Raw genomic sequence first — 22,708 nt, 5'->3', positions numbered from 1 at the left:
CGCCCAGGCATTCAAAACAAATGAACTGATAACTCTCCCCACCCCCCAAAGTGAAAAATAGAACAGTTCTTGAAAGACTGAATCGAAAAAATGTTTAAGCAAAATTAAAACGTTCCATTACTCTTTACAAAACAAAAAGTACAAACATAATCACGGAATAAATAAAAAACGAGGGACAAACAGCCAACTGACTACCCGCTTGGTGAGAAGTGCTGTACCCGACTGTGATTTAATGCTTCCGAACGCCTCCTGGCTCACGGAGGACCGGGGCGCAGAGCGTCCCTGCGCGAGCTGGCGAGCCGGCTTAATGCAGTGCAGCCTGAAGACGGGGCTGAAGGGACCTGGGGAGTCGCTTACGGGACACCCCAGCCGTCCCTAAACAAAAAAAAAGGAGCTCAGCAGCGGCTGTTCTTAAGAGATCTGTTTTCTCCTACGGTAAAAGCAAACTGTTTCCATGAACAAGTTCTTAATGAAATTTCAAGATTTATATCTGCAAAGTTTTACATGTTTGGCACAGCGAAATTTGGAAACAATCGGGGGAGAAAACGGTCTGGTTTTATGCCCCCCTTTTCCTTCTGCTGCCGGGCAGTGATGAAAAGTGCGCGAGAGAAGGCCTGGCTTTGTGCCCGACTGGCAACAGGTGCTGCCAGGAGCGGGTCCGGCAGGGTGAGAAAGCACCCCAGGAAATGCCGATGACTTCCCCATCCCCGGTCCCCTTCCCGAGCAAGCCCAAGCCTGGCTCTGCAGGAGGCCCCCGGCCCCGGCCCCAGCCCCGGCGTGCGTGCAGCGCGCATCAACCAATGACACCGCGGAAGGGCAGTCAAGGAAACAGTACGACACCAACCGGTTCCTTAAAGCCGAAAACATTTTTCATGGAGTTGAACATTTTTCGAGTGTGGTTTTTCAAGTTAAAAGCAGTGACTTTTTGTTCCAACAGAAGCAGCATCTAGCAGTTAGTTCCGGCACTTGGGTTCCAGGGGGTTCCGGGTATGCCTGCGGATTTCTCTCCCTCTTATTTTAAAGGCCTCAAGTTTCTATTCCTGAGTTCGTACCGACACGTGCTGGCCCTCTGCTCTCGCGGACAGAGCGGGGAGCCAGCCAGCCTCCCTGGTTAGACTGGGCGAGGCCAAGCAGAGAGCCGTCCCGCACCCGCCCGGGCTTGCTTTCCGATCCGAGGTAAGAGGTGCAGAGAGAGAAATGGGCAAAAACATAACCAACCAAAAGGAGCCTGAACAGGGAGCCCTCTGCAGCCCGACCAAGCCCGAGCTGGCGAGAGACCGCGCCCCCAACCCCTTCCCTAGGGAAAGACAAGTCACTATTTGGAATCTGAACTGAACAGGACGATGCTTGCCAGACAACAGCATGACGGACTCGAGTCATCCCGAGCCCTCGGTCGACCCACTCCCCAGCTGACCGCTTCCCGCCCCGCACGCGTGGGCTCCTTTCAGGAAGATCCCCAACCCCGCTCAGAGACAACCCCGAACGCTGCTCAGGGTACAGAGAGTCCACTTAGGCTAAGGTGGAGTCGGGGTCTCTCCAGTCCCCAGACGGCGCCCCCGGGCCTGCTTCTAGCCTCCATGGGCCACACAGCCCTCCCTTCTCTCCCCGCCTCCTTGACATCAGGCATGCGCGAGCTGCCTGGGCACCACCTCTGCGTGCCTGTGACCGCCCATGTGGACGGGTCCCGCACGGTCAGCGCGGTCACGTGCGTGCACAGGCGAGTGGCCGTGGCTTCTCTGCCCCCCGGGCTGCCCCTTCTGCTTCATGCAAGAGCGCCACCCTCCCGGTCCTTCGTGCTGACGGGAGGGGCCTTCCCACGGAGAAACCGCTCCGGCCTGTGCACCGGTCTCCCGCGCCATCGAGTAGCGTGAGGACGAGAACAATCTAGGCAAGTGGGCGTTGCAGGGATGGCACCACCACAACGGGACAGACGGACGCGGCTCCTTCACTCCCACCAGGCTCTGGCGTCCGGCTACCTCCCGTGTCTCTGTCCACTCCGCCTTCAGCCTCGACAAACATCCCCTCACACCCCAGCGACCTTCTGTGCTACGGGGTTCCATCAGCCCCGAGCTCCCGCCACCCTGCCGTTCTGCTCCCCGGCCCCATGAAGTCAAGGAGGGACCACCGAACCCCAAGTCCACATGTCACCATGTTGCAACATCCCTGGGTTGTCTGAAGAGTTGTCCGTCCCTTTTACAGGTTTATGCTGACAGACCCGTAGCACGTGACTAAAGTGTGTTCATTGTTAAGGCTTCACTTAGGACACGGTCAGAGACCCAGACGCAGCGCAGACATCTCCAGGGTCGGGCTGCTCGGTGGACTCACTCAGTCGCTGCGGTCTGGCTCCCCGAACCCACAATGGAAAAGGAAAAAGGAAGATCATTTTTGTGTTCTGTTTGTAAAGGCATCGGGTTGCTTCCTCACGCCCTCTTCTTTCGTCCCTGAACGAGAGCTTACGAGTCCTCATGGCTTTCAGCAGGTGAAGGAGGGGCGCGTGTGAGGGGCCCACAGCCCAGCTGCCCGCCCCCCACGCCGCCGCCCTGCGCCTCGGCCCTCCTGGCCCCCGGGACTGGCGCCGTGGCTCCTGCTTCCTGCAGCTGGTTTTTTGAGAAGGAAAGGAAAAAAAAGCCAAACAACAACAAAGGAAGAGAGAAAAAAAAAAAAGCAACATCTGAACATGCCCCGTCCCAGCAAGACTGGGATTCCCTTCCTCCTCCCCCAAAGGAACTACACAGAAACACTTCAGGCAACACATTGGTATAATGGTCTCTCGCTGATCAGCCTCCCCACCACGCCATACTCCCCTCTCCCTCTCTCTCCGAGCAAAAGAAATTCATTAATGGCTTTTCAGAGATAAATACAATAGAAAAGAAAAGTCTGGAACCTGAACTGCAGCGGGACCAAGGGCACCTCGGCCCCCTGGGAGTCTGCCGGAGAGCGTGAGAAGCTTCCTCCCCAGGAAGCAAAGGTGCTTCCTCCTTTCAGTTCACCAGCCTTCCTGGGTGCTACTCCCCAGGAAAGAGGGTGTTCATGTTCCCCCTAATTTACAACAGAAGACACCCATCCCATCCCCCAGACATAAAAATACAAGTCTATGCCCCTAGAAGGATCAAACCAGTCTAACTCCCTCCCTCCCTCCCCCCGACCCTGACCTCTCGCTACATAAATACACGGATGCCTCTGATGACGGGAGACACCGCTCCCGAGCCGCTTCCAGTCCTAGGCGTCGGCGGCGGCCGTGGCCAGGCCCCGGGGCCCGGGCCCGCTCCAGAGGACCCTGCTGCTCTTGCTTGGCTCTCGGGCTTCGGGGGCGCCATTCCAGCGCCGCTTCAGCCGGAGCTTGGGGGGCATGAGGGCGTCTTCCTTCTTCTCCGGCGCGCCGGGCTCTCTGCCGGGCCTGTCCTCGCTGTCGTCAGTCACCGCTAGGGCTTCTTCACTCGGGCTGCTCACGGCGCTGGGCGGCCAGACCGGCGCGGCCGGGCGGGCAAAGACGGTGCCTTTCTCCTCCTCCGTGGTCCTGCTCGGCGCAGCGCCCTCCTCGCGGGAGCGCTCCTCCTCTCGCCCCAACGGCCGGAGACTCTCGGGATCCTTGTCGGAGGCCGGCTCCACCTTAATTCTTGGGGGGACAGGAGCCGCGGCGGGCGCGGTGGCCGGGCCAGACTGCGCACTACTCTCCGCCCTCTCCCGGTTCTTCCGCCCGGCGGGAGGCGGCTGCAGCTTGATGGAGAACTGGGCTGACTCCTCGGGATGCATCTGGCACTGCAGCGGCGGGACCATGAGTCCTGGGTAGCGGGGAAAGGTCCGGGGACTCAGATGGTAGTTGAACACAGAGCAGGCCTGAGAGTGAAGGTAGTGTTTCATTTCCTCGGGGTTGAAGGAGAAGCAGCTGCTGCCGGTGAAGGGGCTGAGGCCTGGCGACGGGCTGTAGGAGAAGACGGTGGGAGTCAGGGAGAGAGCCGGCGAGATGGGGACGTTCAGAACACCTCCACGGCCAGGCAGCGGGGAGACCGCGAAGGGACTGTGCGGGTCAGGGTACACCCCGGGCCTGCTGAACAGAGGAAGCATGATGTCAGGCTTGCGTTTCTGATGGCCGAGCCCTCCTGCGATGGAGCTCCGGGAGGACAGGAGATCCACGCCCCGGCGCCAGTCGGCGGCTGAGCCGTCCTCCAGCTCCGGAAGCTCCCCCTTTCTATCTGCGCCATTGCTCGACTCCTGGCCAGAAGCAGCGAGGGAGCTCGCGGAGAACCGGCCCGGCTGCACGTCACTCGGTGGAGAATGGGGGTCCAGAGGTGGGAAATGGAACCGGGAAGAGGCAGTTGGCACTGGTGGCGCACTCTGGGGAACCACACCTGTGATGGTGGAGAAGACAAAGGCCGCTTTAGAGGACTGGCCATGCATCGTCAGCACGGTCACTCATGCTACGTGAGCCCGAGATGTTTCCACCTTGTTCCGACAGGAAGCCAACACTCCAGCTGTGCTGACTCCCTCTGCTCCCCGTCTTCCCAGGAGCACAGCTCAGCTTCCACTACTTGAGCCGACTGCCACCTCTCCCTAGCCCTTGCGACTCTGTCTTCACCCTTTACTGCCTGAGACAAACACTTATTGTTCATCGGGACTCAAACATTGATTCTATGAAGGTGGGGACCTCCTACTGTTCACAACGAGCAGTAAAGCAGCTCGTGGTTAACACCTCGTTGGGGCTCGTTACACGTCAGACGGGTGGGCACATGAGCCTTCTCTCCTCCAACTGGAAGTACTAGGTGTAGGTCCCCTGCGGCAATTCTCACCTCGCTAAACAGTCTCCTTTTATTTTCATAGTTTTGGTTTTATCTATCAAGCAAGAAGCAAACTAAACACAAACACTGGAAATGATGCGCGGAAGGCGATGCATTAGAAGCCCAAAGACCGGCCCTCACACAGATGGAATCGGGCAAGACCAGATTTAGAACGGAAGCAGATTAGGAAAGGAAAGGCCGTGGAAGACTTTTTACCATTTCCGATATAAAATCACCACAGAGATTCAAGTATTTCTCGACCTCTGAATCTGTCTCTCTCTAACGCAGTCTACGCAGCGGTCTCCCTGCTCGCACTGTGCTCAGGCCCCGAGCAGGCTGGGGGACGGCACGGGACCGCCCCCCACCCCCAGTCCCTCTCCCGGGTCGGCCTGCTAAAACTGAAACTCGCCTCAAAGCAGAAACCGACTCCAGGCTAAACACGTCAAATTCAGAGGCCCACAGGTTCTCCACTCCCCCAAAAGGTCCTTCTCTGAATAGGGCCTAAGAAAGGTGTGCCACCAGAGGCCTCCGAGACCCTTCGGGTTCCTGGGAGGCACTGGAGGCTTCGGTAAGTGATGCCACAATGATTTTTTACACTCTGGGTCAGAGACAAGGGAGAAGGAAAAGTAAGGAAAGCCCAGTGGGGGTATGGTGACCTAGAAGAAGAAACAAAACAGGGCGTGAAGCCTGGCGTGACTGGGAAGTGCCCCCATCAGCTGCCTCCTTCCGTTTCCGAGTAACGGGCCTTCCTCGGCCAGGACCCTGGGGGTTTGGCTGTCATGGACATCGCGGAGCGGCACTTCCCAAACTGAAGTTCCACAGAAACTGCTCTTTGTCCCCTAAAGCCAATGACCCGATCCTTCAATCAGGAAATGCTGATGCCTGACCTTGCGTGTAATGTGACTGGAATCAAGAAGGTGCCAGGCCCAGAGTCTCCTGCCGGCCCACTAGAGCAGCTACAATTCTAGCTACTGTCTGATTCATTTGGGTCTGGATGTATGTCAAGAGCTCATCTACTGAAAAGCAAAAAACCACCTTCCACGTGTGCCAAAGGACTACAGGAGTATAAGGCGTGGGGGCGGGAGAGCGGAGCGAAAGGCCTGTCCCCCGAACGATCTACTTTTGTTTCTTTTGAAATGGGAGGGTCCTCCCTTCTTTACGCAGGGGAAGCCACACTGTACATTTGCAAGAGCAGAGAACACAGGGCACGTTCCACACAAACTTAGGGAAGGTGTGACCAAGGAGCGATGCTGGCAGGGGGGCGCTTGGGACCCTCACCTCGGACCCAGTGCAGCCGCCCCACTGTCTCACGGGGTATGCGGAGACAACAGGTCCAAGGCTTTGTTTGACAAAACAAGCTTCCTGCGTCCACAGCCCTGAGTAACACTGCTCTGGAAGCAGACGACCTTCAAGGAGCCACTGGGAAACGGGAGCGGCCGAGTGGAAACATCCGGGTGAGAATCGCAGCTCCTGCACCTTCTGTTCCGTGGCACGTGACCAAATGGCTTTTGGCCCCTTTTGGCAAAATGGAAATAACAAGACCCTTGCCTAGGTTCAGACCCTGGCTCCACCGTTTCCTTGCTGTGTGGCGCCGGAACACTTACTTACCTTTCTGTGCCTCCGTTCCTTATCTGTAAGAGGGACAGCGGCAGGACGAATCCTCATGTTATGAAAACTTAAAGGGTAACAGTATTGGCACACGGCAAACTGTGTGTCAGGTATTTGTTAAGACAAGTAATTTTTTATTACACAATAATCACACTTTAAAAGCAAAAACTGTAAAAAGCACATACTGTTGGAATATGCACCATAGAGGAAACAAGAATCGTGGAGTCATGTTAAATTTCCCAGGTGTGTTAACGTTACTGGGGTCATGCAGGAGAATGTTCTGTGCCTAGGGGATACGCGAAGTACACAGGGGACAAATGTCACGATGTCCATAACTTAACCTCAAAATAACTTAAAAAGTACGTGTTAAGAGGAAAAACATATGTGGCAACAGTGTCAATCATTAGTGAATCTAGAGAGGACACATGGGTGTTCACAGTTCTGTTTTTCCCCATTTTTCTATGGGTTTAAAGTTTTCCAAGAGAAAGAAATATGACCCAGCAGGGTGGGGGTAGGGAGGCCCGGGGTGAGAGCTCCGGAACCCGCCCGGCCCCGCCAGCTGAGCACTTTCCTCGTTTCCTCTGGATGTTCCCACAGTTTCTTATGAAGGACAATAAATGTTCAAAGGTACAGAATAATGTATTTTATAGCTTTCAGGAGTAATGACGACGTACTGGATGCAGAAGCACTCCCCGCACCATCCGAGTATCAGGCATTCTACCCTGTACTGTCAGAGCTGAGGAAGTCGATGTGGAGAGGGAGGAAGAGCGCTCACTTTGCTTCTTACTCCAGACCTCTGGGTCATTTGGGCAGGTACCAGCGCCACCCAGACAGGACCTCTCTGACCTCGAAGTCCACACAGCTCAGCTGCCTCGAGAGCTCGCCACATTCCTCAGGGCTACTCTCAACTGTGCTCAACCTCACCTATCTTATCTCTCCTGCTAACTCTGAAGTTCCTCGAGAGAAAGACCTCCTCCATAATCTTTTCTTTTTGTTTTTAGGACGGGCGTCCTAGTGGGGGGTGGGCGGGGGGGGGAACGCAGGACTGTTCAGCACAAGCTGGATTTCTAGCTCAGTCTCTCAGGAATGGTTTCCCGAGAAGCCGTTCAGCAGGTAACTGTGCTAAACCTGCCCGTGTCCATCTTGGACGTCGCGGTCCTCCATAATCTTCTCATTTGTAAAATGTGAATATTGAGATACACGCTTTACAGCTGGCCGGGAGAGTTAAAGGTGGTCCCTCACAAAAACACCAACCAAAAGTATGTCCGTGAAACAAACACTCAGCAAACGTCATCTTTCCTGTCACCGTAAAAGTTGAATCCGGAACATTTGGCCCTTCTGGGTAAATTTCTTTACGAGCTAATGACTCCTGCTCTTTGGCGTTATCTATACCCAGGATGTAAACAACCAAGCACATACCGAAACGAGATGCACACGCTCTCCCTTCCCTGTGACTTCATTCCACTAGGAATCAAGCTTTGTTAAGGATCAATGTTGGTCCCACTGCTTTCAGGGAGATGAGGCTATGGTAAGCTATTGCCATTAGGCCAGAAGACCAGAGTCTTCCCAGAGTGAGGATCCAGATTTTCTCACCCTGGACAGGCACATTACTCCCAAGGGCTGATGGGTGTACCCTGTTCCAGGCTGCCCAAGAGCTGGACTTCCGGATTTTCAATAGACAAAAATGGGTCAAAGGCATAACAAAACCAATGAAGCCCCTTCCGGTGGGGAGTAGAGGTGAATTACCATTGGAACACCAACACGATCTCAGAATTGCCGGTATATCCACGTAGAGTCCCGATTCCTCTAGGTACACAGGAAGGGGGCAAGAGCGAAAACCAGAGCGAACGGATTCCCATGGCTACAATAGGTCTGATTTCCTAACACTTCTTTCTCAGGCACCAGGAAAGAAAACAGGTTGTAATTAGAGAGATGCATTCCAATACCACTTTTTTTTTTAACACATGCCCCAGGGACAGGAGGGCGTGGCTACAGGAGAGAGGAGATGGAACTGTACCGATAGCAGCATCAAGCCCGAACTGCCCTAACTTGTTGTGTGTAGTTAGTGACCTATCTGCAGTGGATCTCAGCAGTATAGTCTCAGCCACACCCTGCTCCGATTTTTCAAGTTTCTTCCGACTCTTCTCTGAGAAGTCAGACTACTGCAGCACAATCAGCTTTCTTGGCTTTAACACACATGGCCACGGAGTACAGACGGATGGGTCAGAAACTAGTTAAACACCATCTACTTTCCTAGGGAGGGAGAGGTCTTGACTCTGAAATGAAACCAACCAAGCCCCTACAGAGAGACTGGACAGAGGCTGCCCTGAAGCCCCGTGAGGAGCTGTGATGGAGAGCTACGCGCAGGCAGCCCGGACGGGAAGCCTTGCTGCACTTGAGAGCAAAGAAGGTCAAGTAACCCCAGATCTTACTCTCTGAGGTGCTGGTGCAGATCAAAGACACTGCTTCTCACTGCAAACACAGACCTCCCCTTCTGTGATTAAGGATGCTGTGGTTTTGATGATATTCACTTGATAAGGGAGAGCTTGGTAGTTTCATAGAAAATCGGAAGTGCTTGTAGAAACCGGTTCTCGTCTACGAAAGAGCCACGGGGCAGGGCGTTAACACTCGGAGTTCTAGACTGAAGGACAAACATGAACCTATGGAACGTAATTCCTAAAGACAACAGAGGAAGAGTATCTGGGAGACACAGATAATATGCTCGAAAGAGAACTAAATAAACAACAAATCTCTTGCGGTCCAGCAGAGCCTGTCACTCCCCGCACAGGACAAACAGAGAAACCAGGGCAAGACCGTGGGGAAGACCGTGGGGCCAATCCACGCGACTCCAGTCTTTCTAAAAATCCTTTAACGTGCCAGGTCTTAGACATGGGCTTTTAAACTTTTTTATCAACTCGGGATATCAAACGGAAAGAGTTTGCTTCTTACCACTCGACCGAATGTTGATGAATGGGTAGTTGGGCATCACCAGCTTGTTGAAGTTAAATTTATATGTAAACCTTTTCCCTTTTGTTTTATGAAGGATCCTCTTGTTGTAATAGTATCTGTAAAAATAGGAAAAGGTGTCACTGGATCTTCTGACAATTTCTGACACACACAGGTAGCCACTGATCAACAGTTCCCGCTCTAGGCATGACACGGAGACATCACTATTGTTCTCACAGAGCCCGGCCTTCGGATCGGGGCTGGGAGACTTACTCAATTTTCAAACGAAGCTCTAAGTCCCTGGGTGGAGCTTTACAAAGGCAATCTCACTTAAAGATCCTGAACAGCTCTCCTAGTCCCAACCACCTTTTCCCTCTGTCACACTACAGTTTCAATTCCATAGTCCATTTCCTTCCTGTTCCCCTGTATGTTACTGCCCGGCCCAGGTGGGGGCAGACAAGTCTCTTGGGAGACCTGATCTGGCCAGTCTGGAGGCTGAGCACAAAGTGCAAATGAAGAAACGCATGACCGTTTTGTGGCAGCAGGTCCGACAACCACGCACCCTGACGGGGAAGACAGCAGGCAGCCTGGCCGGCCTCACTTTCACAAAGATGCAAGAGAGGCTCCAGCACAGCGGCTGCCCAGCTCTGACATTCAAGTCACTAAGAATGAAGAAAGGCAGGGGACTTGGGCAGCCCTGCAGCCTCTGGCCTGGCATCTCCTTGGTAGCACCGCTTATGCACGGCCTTCTGGCCCCTCGAGGGCGAAGAGGTTATGAAATGTAAAAACTGGCAAGGGCAAAATTAAGAACCTGAGAGAAGCTCAAGTGGCCAATCTTTAGACATGTCAGAGCAACCTGTGGACGGACAACCGAGCTCACAGACGTGGGTCTCGAACAGCGAGGTCAGGACCGTTCAGGGAGCCCTCTCCTGTGCGCTCTGCTTGCTTCACTTTTCCCAGTTTCTTCCAGGAGAGCCGAAAGAAGAGAAATTCTAACAGACTTCCCACAGGGAAGCCTCAACTAATCTTCTGGATTACAAATGAGCTCCGATCCGTGTTTCACCACACACGCTCGCCCACTGCAGAGCAGAATCGGCTGTCTGTCAGGACCCAGTGCCAACCGCGCTGGAATTCCCTCCTACAGAGAACCAAAGATATGCCTCTTCTCCTCCAGTGCCTGTGCCACTCGGATTCAGCAGCTCCTCGACTCCCACTTCAAAGCCACACATGATTCACGGAGATAGTGCGTCTCTTACTGCCTGACACCCTTTTCATCCAACATTCACCCAGCTTCTTAGTCTCCCTCCCATCTGTTAACAGCACCGGTCTGGGAATCCCGTCCCTCACCTGAGGGCCCGGCTCAGCTTGTCATAGTTCATCTGGGGCTTGCACTTCCTGCGGCCCCAGAGGCGGGCCACCTCGTCGGGGTCCTTGATGACGAACTCCCCGTACTCTCCCTGCTGCCAGGCGATGACATGGCGGAACTCCTCCTTCTGCAGCAGCTCCAGGATGAAGTGCCACAGCTGGATCTGCCGGGAGCCCGGGGACGACTCGGTCTTGTAGGCCCAGTCAGGAAACTGATACCCTTTAACGTGAAAAGGGGAAGGTGCGGGGAGTCAGGAGTTAGGTTCATACATATCTGTATCCCCAACCTCATACTCCAATGCTCAGAATCTCTAGAGCGTTGTGTAAATGTGCCACAGACGCCCCTTCGGTCAGCCGCGGCTGACCACAACAGGGGAGAGGAAAGCACGGAGACGTCACCCTTCCTGTGGCGATCCTGCGCTCTGCTAGCGCGGGACACCAGCACCCAGTGCGCCAGCCTCTTGCCTCTCCTGCATTACTAAATCTCACACCTACTTTCCTGAGGGCAGGAACGTTCCAAAAGAAACAAACAGGACAGACGAACTAACGTTTTAGGGAAACAGAGCTGAAACCCCCTTGTCCCTGAGGGTGGAACCGTGTCTGTCACAGGGAGGAGACGCTAAGGCTTGGGACAAAGGTGGTGGCCAGACACGTTACCACACATCCTAAGAAACAAGCCTAGAGCTGGGCTAGCAGCAGCCGCCCAGGCAAGAGGCTGTGCAGCCCCGGTCAGACATTTGTGAACAGAGCCCGAGCAGGGAGAAAAGGAAGCCCCGAGGGGCATCCAGGAGCAGGAGAGACGGTTGGCTTGTGCTCACCTCCACCTCCTTCTGGCTTCTCCACGAGGCTACAGCCTGCTTTCATCTTCGCCCTCCTGCCGAGAGACACAAGCCACAGCATTACTTAAGGTTCTCTTTCTTTATTCTCCTCCCAAGCTTTTCTGGCAGAGCCTTTCCCCAAACTTCCTTTCCGTGTCTTCCCTTCCTTATGCGATCCTTTTCCTTTCAAATATGTCGCCTCCAAACTGCTAATCCCCAAGTCACCAAATGTTGGTCCTCAGGTCATCAGCGTCAAAGGCCGTCATTATCTCTCACCTGACTTTAAGCCACAGAGTGCAAACACTGTCTCCGTATTTGCTTCCTTCCTCCCGACCAGCCCTTCAGATGTAAGAAAGGAAGGCGGCCCAGACAAGCCGACAGTTTCTCTTCCATTGCTAGACGGGCCCAGATGCCAAGACACACACGCCTGAGTTCACCCAGATGTACCAGTTTTTAAAAAGAGTAAAAAAACCCAAGTCCGTCTGACTGCAACTCCAGAAAACATCTGATTCTGATTTATTTTGCTGAATTAGGGGAGACCCCTCCCAGTCGGACACCGACCCCTCCTCCCTGAGAAACACCGTGGGACCCAGGAAGTAAACACGCCACTCGCACAGCTACTCTCATCACTTTGAGAAACAGGTTTACACTTTCTCCCTCTGACGGGAAGGAAGGGAGGCGAGCACTTCTGAGAACCTTCTGTTCCCAAGGCGCCGGGAGCCCCGCTGTGGTCTGCACGCAGCCCGGCCGGGGTTACAGCTCCAGCCCAGGGTTACAGCTCCAGCCCGGCCCGGGGTTACAGCTCCAGCCCCAGCCCGGCCGGGTTACAGCTCCAGCCCGGGGTTACAGCTCCAGCCCCAGCCCAGCCCAGCCGGGTTACAGCTCCAGCCCGGCCCGGGGTTACAGCTCCAGCCCCAGCCCGGCCGGGTTACAGCTCCAGCCCGGCCCGGGTTACAGCTCCAGCCCCAGCCCAGCCGGGTTACAGCTCCAGCCCGGCCGGGGTTACAGCTCCAGCCCGGCCCGGGTTACAGCTCCAGCCCCAGCCCGGCCGGGTTACAGCTCCGCCACCGTGCCCCGCTCCCAGCGGCAGCGGCAGCGTTCTACCAGTCGGTCCTTCCACAGAGCGCAGGGAGGGGTGAAGCTGCCCGAGGGAGAGGCGGCGGAGAGGGCAGCTCTCGGTTCCCCAGGGTGGATGACAGGGCCCCAGCACCCACATTAGCAAGAGCGCTCCAGGCCGGAATGTAGGAGCCTCGGTGGCCTCGGGGCGGGGTGGGGGCGAATTCCTAATCTTGGAAATTTCATCTAAGCTCGGATTCCTCCGGATCCTTGGAGCCCCCCCCTCCCCCCGCACACGAAGAGAACCCGCGAGTCTGACTGTGAAACTACGAGGACGACACAAACACCCCCGAGCAAGGAGAAAACAGACGCAAAGACACAGGCGCAGGCACACACCCGAGACACGGCCACCGGGCTTCCTCCGCCGCTGCCGCCATCTCCGCGACAACCGGGGAGGCCAACGCCGCTCCCTCCCCCGGGAGGCCGCCCGGACTCCGGGTCCCGGACGGCTCGGTCGAGAGCAGGGCCTCCGTCCTGCCGCGGGAGCGCCCTCCAAGCGCACGACGCGGGGGTCCGACCCCGCCGCGGCAGGGACTCGGCCGCGAAGCCTCCTCCCGCACGCCGGCTGCCCGGTCGCCCGTCCACGCCGCCCACAAATTCGCCGCGAGGTCGCTCGTCTCGAGCCTGCAACCCTCCGGGGCCCTCGCCCTTCCCCAGCTCGCGGCCGCTCCCGGGAGGCGAAGGCGGGCCGGGGCCGGCGCTGCGGCTGCCCCGCGGCGGCCTGCTGCCCGGAGTCCCGGTCCCCGGAGCCTCCCTCCGTCCTGCCTCCGGCCGGGCCGGCCTCGCCCCGGGGCCCCGCGAAGCCACCGCACCAACGCGCCCCGGGTCTCGGCCGCCCCTCACACACAGGGGGCCTGGTCGCCCCCGCGCTGCCGGCGGCCCGGCCAGGCCGGTCGGCGGCCCGGCCCCGGGGACGCAGCCCGCGAGGCCCAGCGTCGGCCTGGCGACGAGGCCGGGACTCACCTCTCCCCGGCGCGGCCCGTCTTCGCTCGGGTCTCCTCCGCGGCGTCTCCGGCTCCTCCTCATCCACCCTAGCAGGAAGTGACCTCCGCGGCCGCTGTCGTCACTTCCGCCCACGACCAGGGGCGGGGCCGGGCTGAGGCGGGGCCCAGTCCTCGTCCATCTCCTCGCCGCCTTGGCCGACTTCCGCCGCCCCGCCCCGCCCCTGCGCTCGTCCCGTCGGGCGCCGCGCTGCGTCACGCCGCGGCGCACGTCACGCACGCTCGCGGGGGGGCGGTGCGGGCCCGGCGGGCGGACGGCGGGGCCTGGGGACGCGCCACCGGGCGGGGGCGGGGGGGAGCGTGGCCCGGGGCCGTCCTGTCGCCCACCCCGCGCGGGTCGGAGCGCTGTGCCCGCCGAGCCGCCGTGCGCCGGGTTCCGGGCCGGGTGTCCGGGGCAGGCGCTGGCCGCCTCTCCCCGAGTGGCTGGGAAACGTCTCCCTTTCCTTTCCTTGTGCCCCGTTACGGCGCGAGCGGTCGCGAGTGCCTAGTGCAGAGCGCCCTGGGCCGGGCCCGAGGCTCGTCCGTGGGGAGGGCCGCCAGCAGCTGCCCGGCCTTCCTCCCCGGCTCGGGGCCCACCTGGGGCGGGAAGGGGAGGAGGGGGCGGCAGGGTCAACAGAGGGGCGGGAGCGGAGAACGGGTCGGAGCCCAGCAGCACCGGCGGGGCGGACGCGGAGAACGGGTCGAGCCCAGCAGCACCGGCGGGGCGGACGCGGAGAACGGGTCGAGCCCAGCAGCACCGGCGGGGCGGACGCGGAGAACGGGTCGAGCCCAGCAGCACCGGCGGGGCGGACGCGGAGAACGGGACGAGCCCAGCAGCACCGGCGGGTGGGAACGAAGAGCAGACTCTCCTACACCTTTTCCTCCCGAGGGCCGGGGAGCGGGGGGACATCACCATCCGTCCCCTCCGTCTGGGCTTGGCTGTGCCCCGAGCCCTTCCATAGCTGGCGATGGGTTAACTAGGAGGTGGGTCCCCTCTGGACCTCAAGTTGTCCTTTTTTGTTGTTTAAAAAAGAAAGGATAATAGCTTCGGGTGGGCGGGATGTAGGTCTTCTCTAGTTAGAAAAGGATACGACCCAGGTGACCAAAAGGAGCAAAATTCTGGTGGCCTAGCGAGGATTGCTAATAGGGCGACTATACCCTGACCTCTTTGTAGGAGCCGTCATATGTCCTTTGTGTCTTCTTCAAGTGCCTAGAACTATTCTACCTAAATATCAGATGTTTAGTAGAACGTTCTTATGAAAATACCGGGGTTTAGCTGAACAATGTACATTGTAGTTGGATTCTAGTGCCTTCAGGTACTAGCTGTGTGACCCCCATTAAGTTACCTAACCTCTCTGTGTCAGTTCCTATAGTACCTGGTCATGTGGTTATATTAAATGTGTTAAATCATGCAGAGTGGTTAAAAGAGAAGAGCCCGTTGTAAACAGGGCAGATGAGCAAATATTACCAAAAGTAATCCTGAGACTCATCATCACAGAAGCCCTTAATCTTACTGGTTGAGTCAACTCAGAAACCGCAGTGATGAGGAACAGCTTCCTCTGAAAGTCTGAACTCGCTAAGCCTTGGCTCAGTGCTCCAATTGTCGTGGTTACAGCCAGCCCTTTGCCTCCAAGGACCCTGTGTTGTAGAGAGGGCCAGCAGCCAGAGCCAGGCAGTCTCGTAAATCCTTACCCTGGTCTCCTAGTGGTTCTCTGCTGCTCCTTCTCTGGCTAATTAGGGTCACAAAGGATGACTTGAGTAAGTAAACACAGTTAACAGAGACAAACAGGTTTCTCTGCCTGGCTGGAGTCTGAATGGATGTATCCAAGTAATGTTTATGTCCCAGCAGAGCTCAATGCAACTTTTTAAAATTAAAAACTAATCCCTGGCCTCAGACTCAACAGGCAGATTTGGGTTTCACTGTACAAACTGGGAATTCCCTAAAAATTCTTGGGTCCAGATAAATAAGTTTTGCATTGGAACCTCTCTGTGGTGGCAGAATCTGGAAAGACTGGGATGGTTAGGGGCTCCTTGCTCATTGCACTCGAGGTCCCTGTCCCCTCACTCCCTCCCCGTGGCACCTGCTGCCTTTACCTGCTCCAGACAGGCTTCCACAACCATGGAGTTTCTTCTTGCCCCTGAAATACAGAGAGCACGAGCTTTCTGAAAGCATGCGGTGCAAACACGGAGGCATAGTCTAGGAGTCAAGATAGGTCGTAACTGCTCTTGAATTTCCATTTGCTCCAGGCCCTCTCTGGCCAGTGCCACTGCCCACTGCCCTGCTTCCTACCCATCTTTGCAATTGTCCCACATGCTGGGGATGAGTTCTGTTGCAAATCTCACACTCTCAACTCTACTCTGGGCACAGCACAGCTACTCCGTTGCTGCTAAACTTTAAAAAAGAAGAAAAAGAACCAAAGTTTATTTTTCTTCCAGAAAACCTTTCCTGGAGTGTGTGTGTGTATGTGTGTGTGTGTGCCCGTGCGTGCGTGTGTGTGCACGTGTGTGCCTGTGTTTCGCACTTGCCCTGCTTGCTTTTATCGCTCCCATTTTTATTTATGAACTTATATTTCACATCCCAAACTTCCCTGGCCATGTGTATGGTAGAAATGCTTTCCTCTCTATCCGTGGGGTTGGTCACTGTGGCAGATCCACTGTGGCACATACCATCAGTATGACGTGCACATGTTTGGTCTTCTTGGTGTGTTTGTCTTAGCCTGCAGGCCCTCAGAGGTTAGAGCTCTGGGGGATCCCTGGGTGCTCAGACCCTTCCTGTGTCACCGTTTGAAATGCCTGATGATCATTTCCTTCTCTGCTAACACGTGGGCTGGTGTGCTGCCAAGACCTCCCTTAATCTCTCAGTGTACCAGTAAAATTCAGGTGGCCTCTTCCCCCAGAGGGTGTTCTCCTTGAACTTGGATTCAGAAGACCTGAGTTTTGGTCCCAGTTCCACCCTTTGCTAACTGGGTCCTCTGACAAGCCACTAAATGAGTCCTAGCACCCACGTCTGTGAAAGGGCGGCACAATCGGTGTCCTTGATGGGGACGGAGTGTAATAACAGCTGTGCAGTGCTGGTGAACTGTGAAACTCCTTATGAAATTCAACGGTCATGGCTACTCTTATTACTCCCAGACCCACACTGTTCTTGGTATTGAGAACAACTTCATAGCCTTTATCACCTAATTTTGCAAAGCTTGAGGGAATTGAATGTTTCCAACGTGGGTAGGAAGCTAATAGAAAGGAATTTGCTTTGAGAATTCGGGTTCTTGAGTTTCTCATCCAGGCATATGTTTTGAGGCGGACCTTGAGACAAGCACATTTTAACCATTCCGTGCCTCTGTGTCCCCATCCATAAAATGATCATGTTAAGAACTTACAGAAAGAAAAATACACTAACATTAGAACATTATTCATATGGATGAAGTCAAAGACTGAAGGGCATACATGAAGTCAACTCATTTCCTTGCTTTGTGACTCAGTTTCCCTTCAGTAATGTGAAGATAAATTATGAGAAAATAAACTTTGACTATGGATTTATTTGAATTTTACCACGTCGGACTCAAGTAGATCATAAGACTTTTGTGTTTTGGTTTACTTTTCCCCTCAACCTCAGGTTGTTGTGAAGCTGGAGGACTTAATGTCAGTAACACGAGTGGGGATCCCCAGATTAAAGGTTAAGTGAGTCCAAAGCAGAAGTAACTTGGCCCGGAGGCCCAGCTCAGCCAGATGAGGTGGAGCCGGTCTGTTTGTTTAGTGGCGACCTGGGGACTCACGGACTCTCCCTGATCCCACATCCATCATGGTCCACGAATACCCCTTCCTCTCATTTCCCGTTTTCAGGTCTCAGTTCCCCCAGCTCAGGGGAGTGGGTAGTGAGACATCACAAAGGAACGGAACAGGAGAGCAGGATAACCACAAGGAAATGGCAACTTAAGCTATTCTGGCCTTTTTTTTTTTTCTTTTTCCTGGCAGCCTAGGAGAAAAATGCTCCCTTAGCCACATATGTGATTGCCAGCATCTATATATTTCTGAAAGCTTGCTTCTCCCAGGAGGCCTGGCGATGTTAGTTGGAGCAGAGGGCTACCTCCTCCTGATCTTGACCCACCTAGGGCATGTTTCTCAAGGCCCTTGTGTGTTTATTCCCCACTCCAGTAAGACCTGAAACCTTGACCTGTTTGCTGCATGGACCTTTTCCCTGTCTTTCATGTTTGCTCACTGTTCGTGTCTGCTCTGGCTCTGTGTTCTTTATGACTGTCTGCACCATTCGTCACCCTAAGAGGGCAGGGACTTCATATCTGATTCTCCTATGATGGCCAGCAAACATGATTATCACCATAATAGACCCTGGGATCATAGTCTAACAAACGCCCAGACTAATTATAGCAATTGATCGATCGTATAGGGCCTCAACTCAAGTTAATTAAAAGGCAATCGCCTTGAAAATATTTTAGAAAAGCTTCCCTTTAATAATCGTCCACGGATTTTTGGATGTGTAGAGTCTTAGAGATGGACTGAAGGTCAGAGGTCACTCTCCCATCCTCTTGCTAAGTGTACCAGCCTCTCCTTAGACCCTCCCCATGACGAGGTACTCACTACTTTGCCTAACACCTGGTCAACCTAGGTTTCTCACCGAATAGGTCATACCCACAGAAGAATATATGGAAATCTATATGTTTGTTGAGAAGCAATAATAAAGGTGCTTAATTCCATATGACCCAGGCAAAGAAACGAAGTTACCACACCCCAAGGTTTTTTTTTTTTTTTTTATGTTATTTATTTATTTGACAGACGGAGATCACAAATAGGCAGAAAGGCAAGCAGAGAGAGGGAAGGAAGCAGGCTCCCTGCCTAGCAGAGAGCCTGATGCGGGCTCGATCCCAGGACCCTGAGATCATGACCTGAGCCGATGTTTCGATCTCCCTGACTGTGGAAAGCTCTTCCTTTGATGGAGCTGAAATGTGTCCTGATGCAACTACCCATTACTCCCAGTCTGTGCGGATTAAATGGAAGTTTTCTTCCGTGTGGCAACCTGTCATCTCTCTGAAGGCCAGGACCACGCCTTCTGTCAGGAATTATTGGAAGAAACATCCTTCCTTTCCTCTTCACATGTGACTTCAGTAACTAAAGCTGACCCTCCACGGAGCCAGGCTGATTAGCAAAGCTAATTCCTTCTTTGTCTGGACTCTCGGTCTTTCCCCCCACCCCCGCCCACCACTCTCTCTCAAGAGAGAGTGGACTGCTTCAGAGGTCAGAATGTTCTACGGAACAGTCCGTCAAAACCCGCTGGTTTTGTTGTGAGAACCATCTGGGTCTTCTGTTAAGTAGTTTCAAAATCTAAAGGCCAGAGTTTGCTTTAATTATATTCATTCTTGTCAGCTTGGTTTGGTTGCTTTGGCTCCGTGATCCGTTCCAGCCCGTCTTTGTCACCTTGATCTACTGGAATCTAGCACTGAATGATTTACTGGTAGAGAGACTCTGCTCGGAGCAGACACTAAAAAAGCTTCTGCAGAATGTATTAAAACATCAAGCGTGAAAGCAACCCCACGGACTGTTTCCTGACTGGTCAGAAGTTGTTGCGGGAACTTGGAGTGGGTCGTTAGGTATGGGACCTCTCCTCTGCGGGATGCCTGTTAGCAGAATTGTAGGCCATGGGCTTCCGAAGAGCGCGGTGCTCAGTGTGGGAGACCCGGGTGCTGAGCTAAAGCCACTGGGGGAAGCAGCAACATCAAGGTAATGCCGTTCAGCACGCTGGCCGCAGGGCGAGGGGAGTGGGGTCAGGTACGGGAGCGGGGCAGCCCAAGGATCTGGGACTCTACCCTGTCTTGGCATCAGTTCAGAAGGTGGAACTTCTAGACACATGTCCTGCCAGGCATTTCTCTCTGAACAATTGATTATTGACATGGGCTGGGCTCACGCTCTTGCATGAACGCCTTCAGACCGGGCTCACTGGCACCACAAAAAAAAAAAATCACCACCGTTATAACAACAAGTCTTGATTTTGCAGCAAAAATCTGGGCTGCCACTACTTTCAGGAAAGAAGAAAAACTCAGACCTTGGCAGGAAAACACCCTCGCAGGCACCTCCTCCTTCTGACTGTTGGGAAAGCACCTGGGCTCCGAGGCCAGGCATCGCAGAAGCTCAAAGACATGTGCGTGTGCAAGTGGCGTCTTGTCTGACTTCCACGCCATGTGGCCAAGCCTTCTCCTGTCCCTGCGTGCCAGTCTGGTCCACAACGGTGCTGCTTTCTCTCAAGTTCCTCGTGGAAAATATTTTGCCCTGCCATTGCCCCTGAAGGCCTGAAACACTAATTGAACCCGAACGTTTTAATTGAACCTCATTACTTGAGCCGTGTGTGAAGGAGGCATGGGTCCCCTGGGTCGGCACCGGGGCAGGAGGAGGCTCTGCTCCGGGCGGCACAGGTGTCTCGTGGTACCAAAATGCACCGCCCCTGGGAGCCCAGTTACTTGGGGCAACTTTGTGTCCCTGGTCCCCATTTACTCGGTGTACTTCACGCTGCCCGAGTCCTTCCCCTTGAGGCCGAGAGGGAAGTAGCCGTGAGACAGAGTCACGAGCGGCTCTCCAACGTTGGGGAGGCCAGAATTTGGGGAACCTCCACCCATTCGGCCCCTGACTCCCACAGCAAAGGCCATTCGTTAGTTAGGCGCTCGGCTCTTCCCTATTCTTCAGAATGCGAAAGGTCAGACGTGGGGTTTTGTGGAGCAAGAGTGACATTCCGGTGTCCCGCGTGCCCGGTGCGGACTCCCGGCGCGCTCCCTGCAGCTGGCAACGCCCGAGCGAGGCACCGCTCAAACGGCTCGTGGGGACTCGTGTAGCCTCACCGCTCAGATGAAGGTGCTCGGGGCCCTGTGGGTCTACCCGCCAAGTTCACGAGGACCGTTCTTTATCAGTAGAAGAGAAGAGCGTGAAAGCAGGGGGTGCAAGTGCCCGGGGATGCAGTGTCTTGGCGAGTACAGACGGAGCAGAGAGCACACCCCGTTCTGGAGGACAGGGTTCTGGAAAACATGGTAACTCCTTAGTTTAAATAAAAATATTTTTTCAAACCTTCCTTTCTTTCTTTTTTTCCCCAGTAATCTCTAAAGCCCAGTGTGGGCCCCGAACTCATGATCCCAAGATCGAGTGTGGCATACTTTACCAAACAAATCAGGTAGGTGCCCCATTGTTGTTTGGTATTTTAATGACTCATTTGTTCATTATTCATTCCACAAACAATTCAAGCAGCAGACACTCTGTGCCACGTGCTGTGCCACACTTTGGAGGGTCAAAGCTCACGAGCTTGGTTTCCCCTGACCGTGGAAACAGTCCATTAACAGCGCTCCCTACAGTGATTCAAAGGTGTGAGCCACAGACGATGTAAGGCAAACATACAGACAGAGTTCAATGTCGTAATCAAACGTGACCTGAGCAGGTTCATCTAGTTCGTTAAGTTCTGTGTGTTGGTTCCTTCAGTAGGTATTGGCTGAGCACGTCGGCGGAGTGGGCGCCTCATCGCGGGTGCACTCGTGCCTGGCCTGCTGGTCTCTGTCGCAGCGATCGGAGAACCTCATGGGAGCGGTGGACACGGGAGCAAACAGCCTGACACAACGCGGGCACGGGGTCAGACATCGCGAGCCCCCCCCAGCCCTCCCTGACGCTTGCCTTCCGGGGGGCAGAACTCTCTTCCCGTTCTAAAAGTGAAAATGACTTCCCAGCTTCCCTTGTATCTGGGAAAAGGGCGTGTTACCAAAACCTGCTCCGCAGATTTACTGGAAGGGTTCTGGCAAAGATGTTCACTTGAAAAGAGCAATTCCCAGAGATTTCCAAAGCTGCGTCTCCCACCGTCACGGAGGAACTGTGCTCCCGTTTCTTTGGTTGAAGTCCTAACTCCGAGTCCTCAGAATGGGACCCTATTTGGAGACAGGGTCTTTAGAGAGGTGATCAAGTCACAAGGAGGCCATCAGGGCCTAGAGGACAGGCTCACTTAGAGCCCCAACATCACTGAGCTGGCTCCGGAACCATCGCTTCCAGGCTTCTGGTAAAGAGACAGTCCCTGTTGTTCAAGCTGCTTCAGATGTGGGAGTTTTGTGACCCCAAACCACAAGCATCCTAACAGATACATGTAGGGACAGAGGCCTTGTACCGAGATAGGTATCAGAGGGACACTGAGAAGACTTGTCTAGGTGGCAACCCAGCCTGGGTCTTTTAAGATACTCGGAAAGTAATCAAGTAAGTGCCTGGATGAAGGGCATTTCAGAAAGGCAGGATCACACGGAGAGCAGAAGCCACCAGCACTGTGGGAGCAACTTAGTAGCGACAAGCCTTTGGTGTCCTAGGAGTCCCAGCGGGGAGCTGGGAGGGTTGGGGAGTGAGCTCTGGGGTTCTTCGGGGGAGCCTCGCCTCGCTGGTCCCTCTGGGAGAGCCATTGTTCCCTTGGGATGGGATGGGGGTGCGGGGAGAGGCACCTTCCTTCCTTCTGGGGGTCAGAACACCAGGGGAGGGGCGGGGATCCCAATCAGGAGTTTCCCAGAGTTCAGGGGAGAGAGGAGGGAGCAGAGTTCAGGTGGAGCAGAGATGCGGTGGAAAGCGTGGCAGCAGACAGTTCTGGAGACGCCCTTACCTGATGCCGCACACAGCCTCACTGCGCCATACAACAATTAGGCCCCGATGGCGAACGATCGTATTTATAATGTAGCCAAGAGCAGAACGTGGAACCGTATCCCAACTGCCAAACATCGTCCATTTGCATCACTTTTTATGCAAGACTTTTCACAGGTACTACCTACTTCCCCGTCTTTTTCAGCAGAGTTGACTAGATGTCCTCTAGCCTTTTCTCGATGACTCACAGCTGTCACTATGAAACAGAGGTGTCCCTTGCGGAGGGGTGGGGTGCCGCACCCCTTCGGCTCTGCCTTTATTCCCAGCCCCACACTTGCGAATCTGTGTGGTCAGGGAAAAGGCCACCAAGCCTCTCCAAGGATGTCTCCTCTCCTTGGCCGCCTACTTCACCAGCTGGCTGTGGAGTAACTTGGAGAATCAGTGAACCAGCGCAGAGAGAGGCTTTCTCACAGGGCTGTGTCTGCCTTTGGGTCCAACTGTCTTCTGC

At 54.8% G+C, this 22,708-nt stretch overlaps 1 protein-coding gene and 1 long non-coding RNA gene across 2 annotated transcripts; one reads left to right on the top strand and one right to left on the bottom strand.

Annotated features, from left to right (window-relative positions):
* Window positions 1-682: 682 nt before the first annotated feature.
* Window positions 683-13,677, bottom strand: ETV3 (ETS variant transcription factor 3). The gene is made up of 5 exons (XM_059145841.1): window positions 13,592-13,677; window positions 11,513-11,568; window positions 10,677-10,914; window positions 9,333-9,448; window positions 683-4,349 (listed from the first exon to the last, which is right to left on the bottom strand). Exons 2-5 carry the CDS (start codon window positions 11,556-11,558, stop codon window positions 3,220-3,222), a joined length of 1,530 nt encoding a protein of 509 aa, XP_059001824.1. The 5' UTR covers window positions 11,559-11,568; window positions 13,592-13,677; the 3' UTR covers window positions 683-3,219.
* A 189-nt stretch (window positions 13,678-13,866) lies between these two features.
* On the top strand, window positions 13,867-22,053 carry LOC131814779 (uncharacterized). Its single transcript, XR_009347450.1, has 3 exons — window positions 13,867-14,592; window positions 18,397-20,773; window positions 21,076-22,053. It is a non-coding gene; the product is annotated as an uncharacterized LOC131814779 (long non-coding RNA).
* The last annotated feature ends 655 nt before the right edge of the window (window positions 22,054-22,708 follow it).

Source organism: Mustela lutreola, chromosome 14 (genome assembly GCF_030435805.1).
Source record: "Mustela lutreola isolate mMusLut2 chromosome 14, mMusLut2.pri, whole genome shotgun sequence".
NCBI lineage: Eukaryota > Metazoa > Chordata > Mammalia > Carnivora > Mustelidae > Mustela > Mustela lutreola.
The sequence above is the reverse complement of the archived record's forward strand: the minus strand, read 5'-3'. Positions and strand labels throughout refer to the sequence as shown.

Coding starts and splice junctions, on each gene's coding strand:
- ETV3 (XM_059145841.1), bottom strand. CDS start 11,558: ATGAAAGCAGGCTGTAGCCTCGTGGAGAAGCCAGAAGGAGGTGGAG. Junction 10,915..11,512: donor GAAGCCAGAAGGAGGTGGAG/GTGAGCACAAGC, acceptor TTCACGTTAAAG/GGTATCAGTTTCCTGACTGG. Junction 4,350..9,332: donor CATCAACATTCGGTCGAGTG/GTAAGAAGCAAA, acceptor CCACCATCACAG/GTGTGGTTCCCCAGAGTGCG.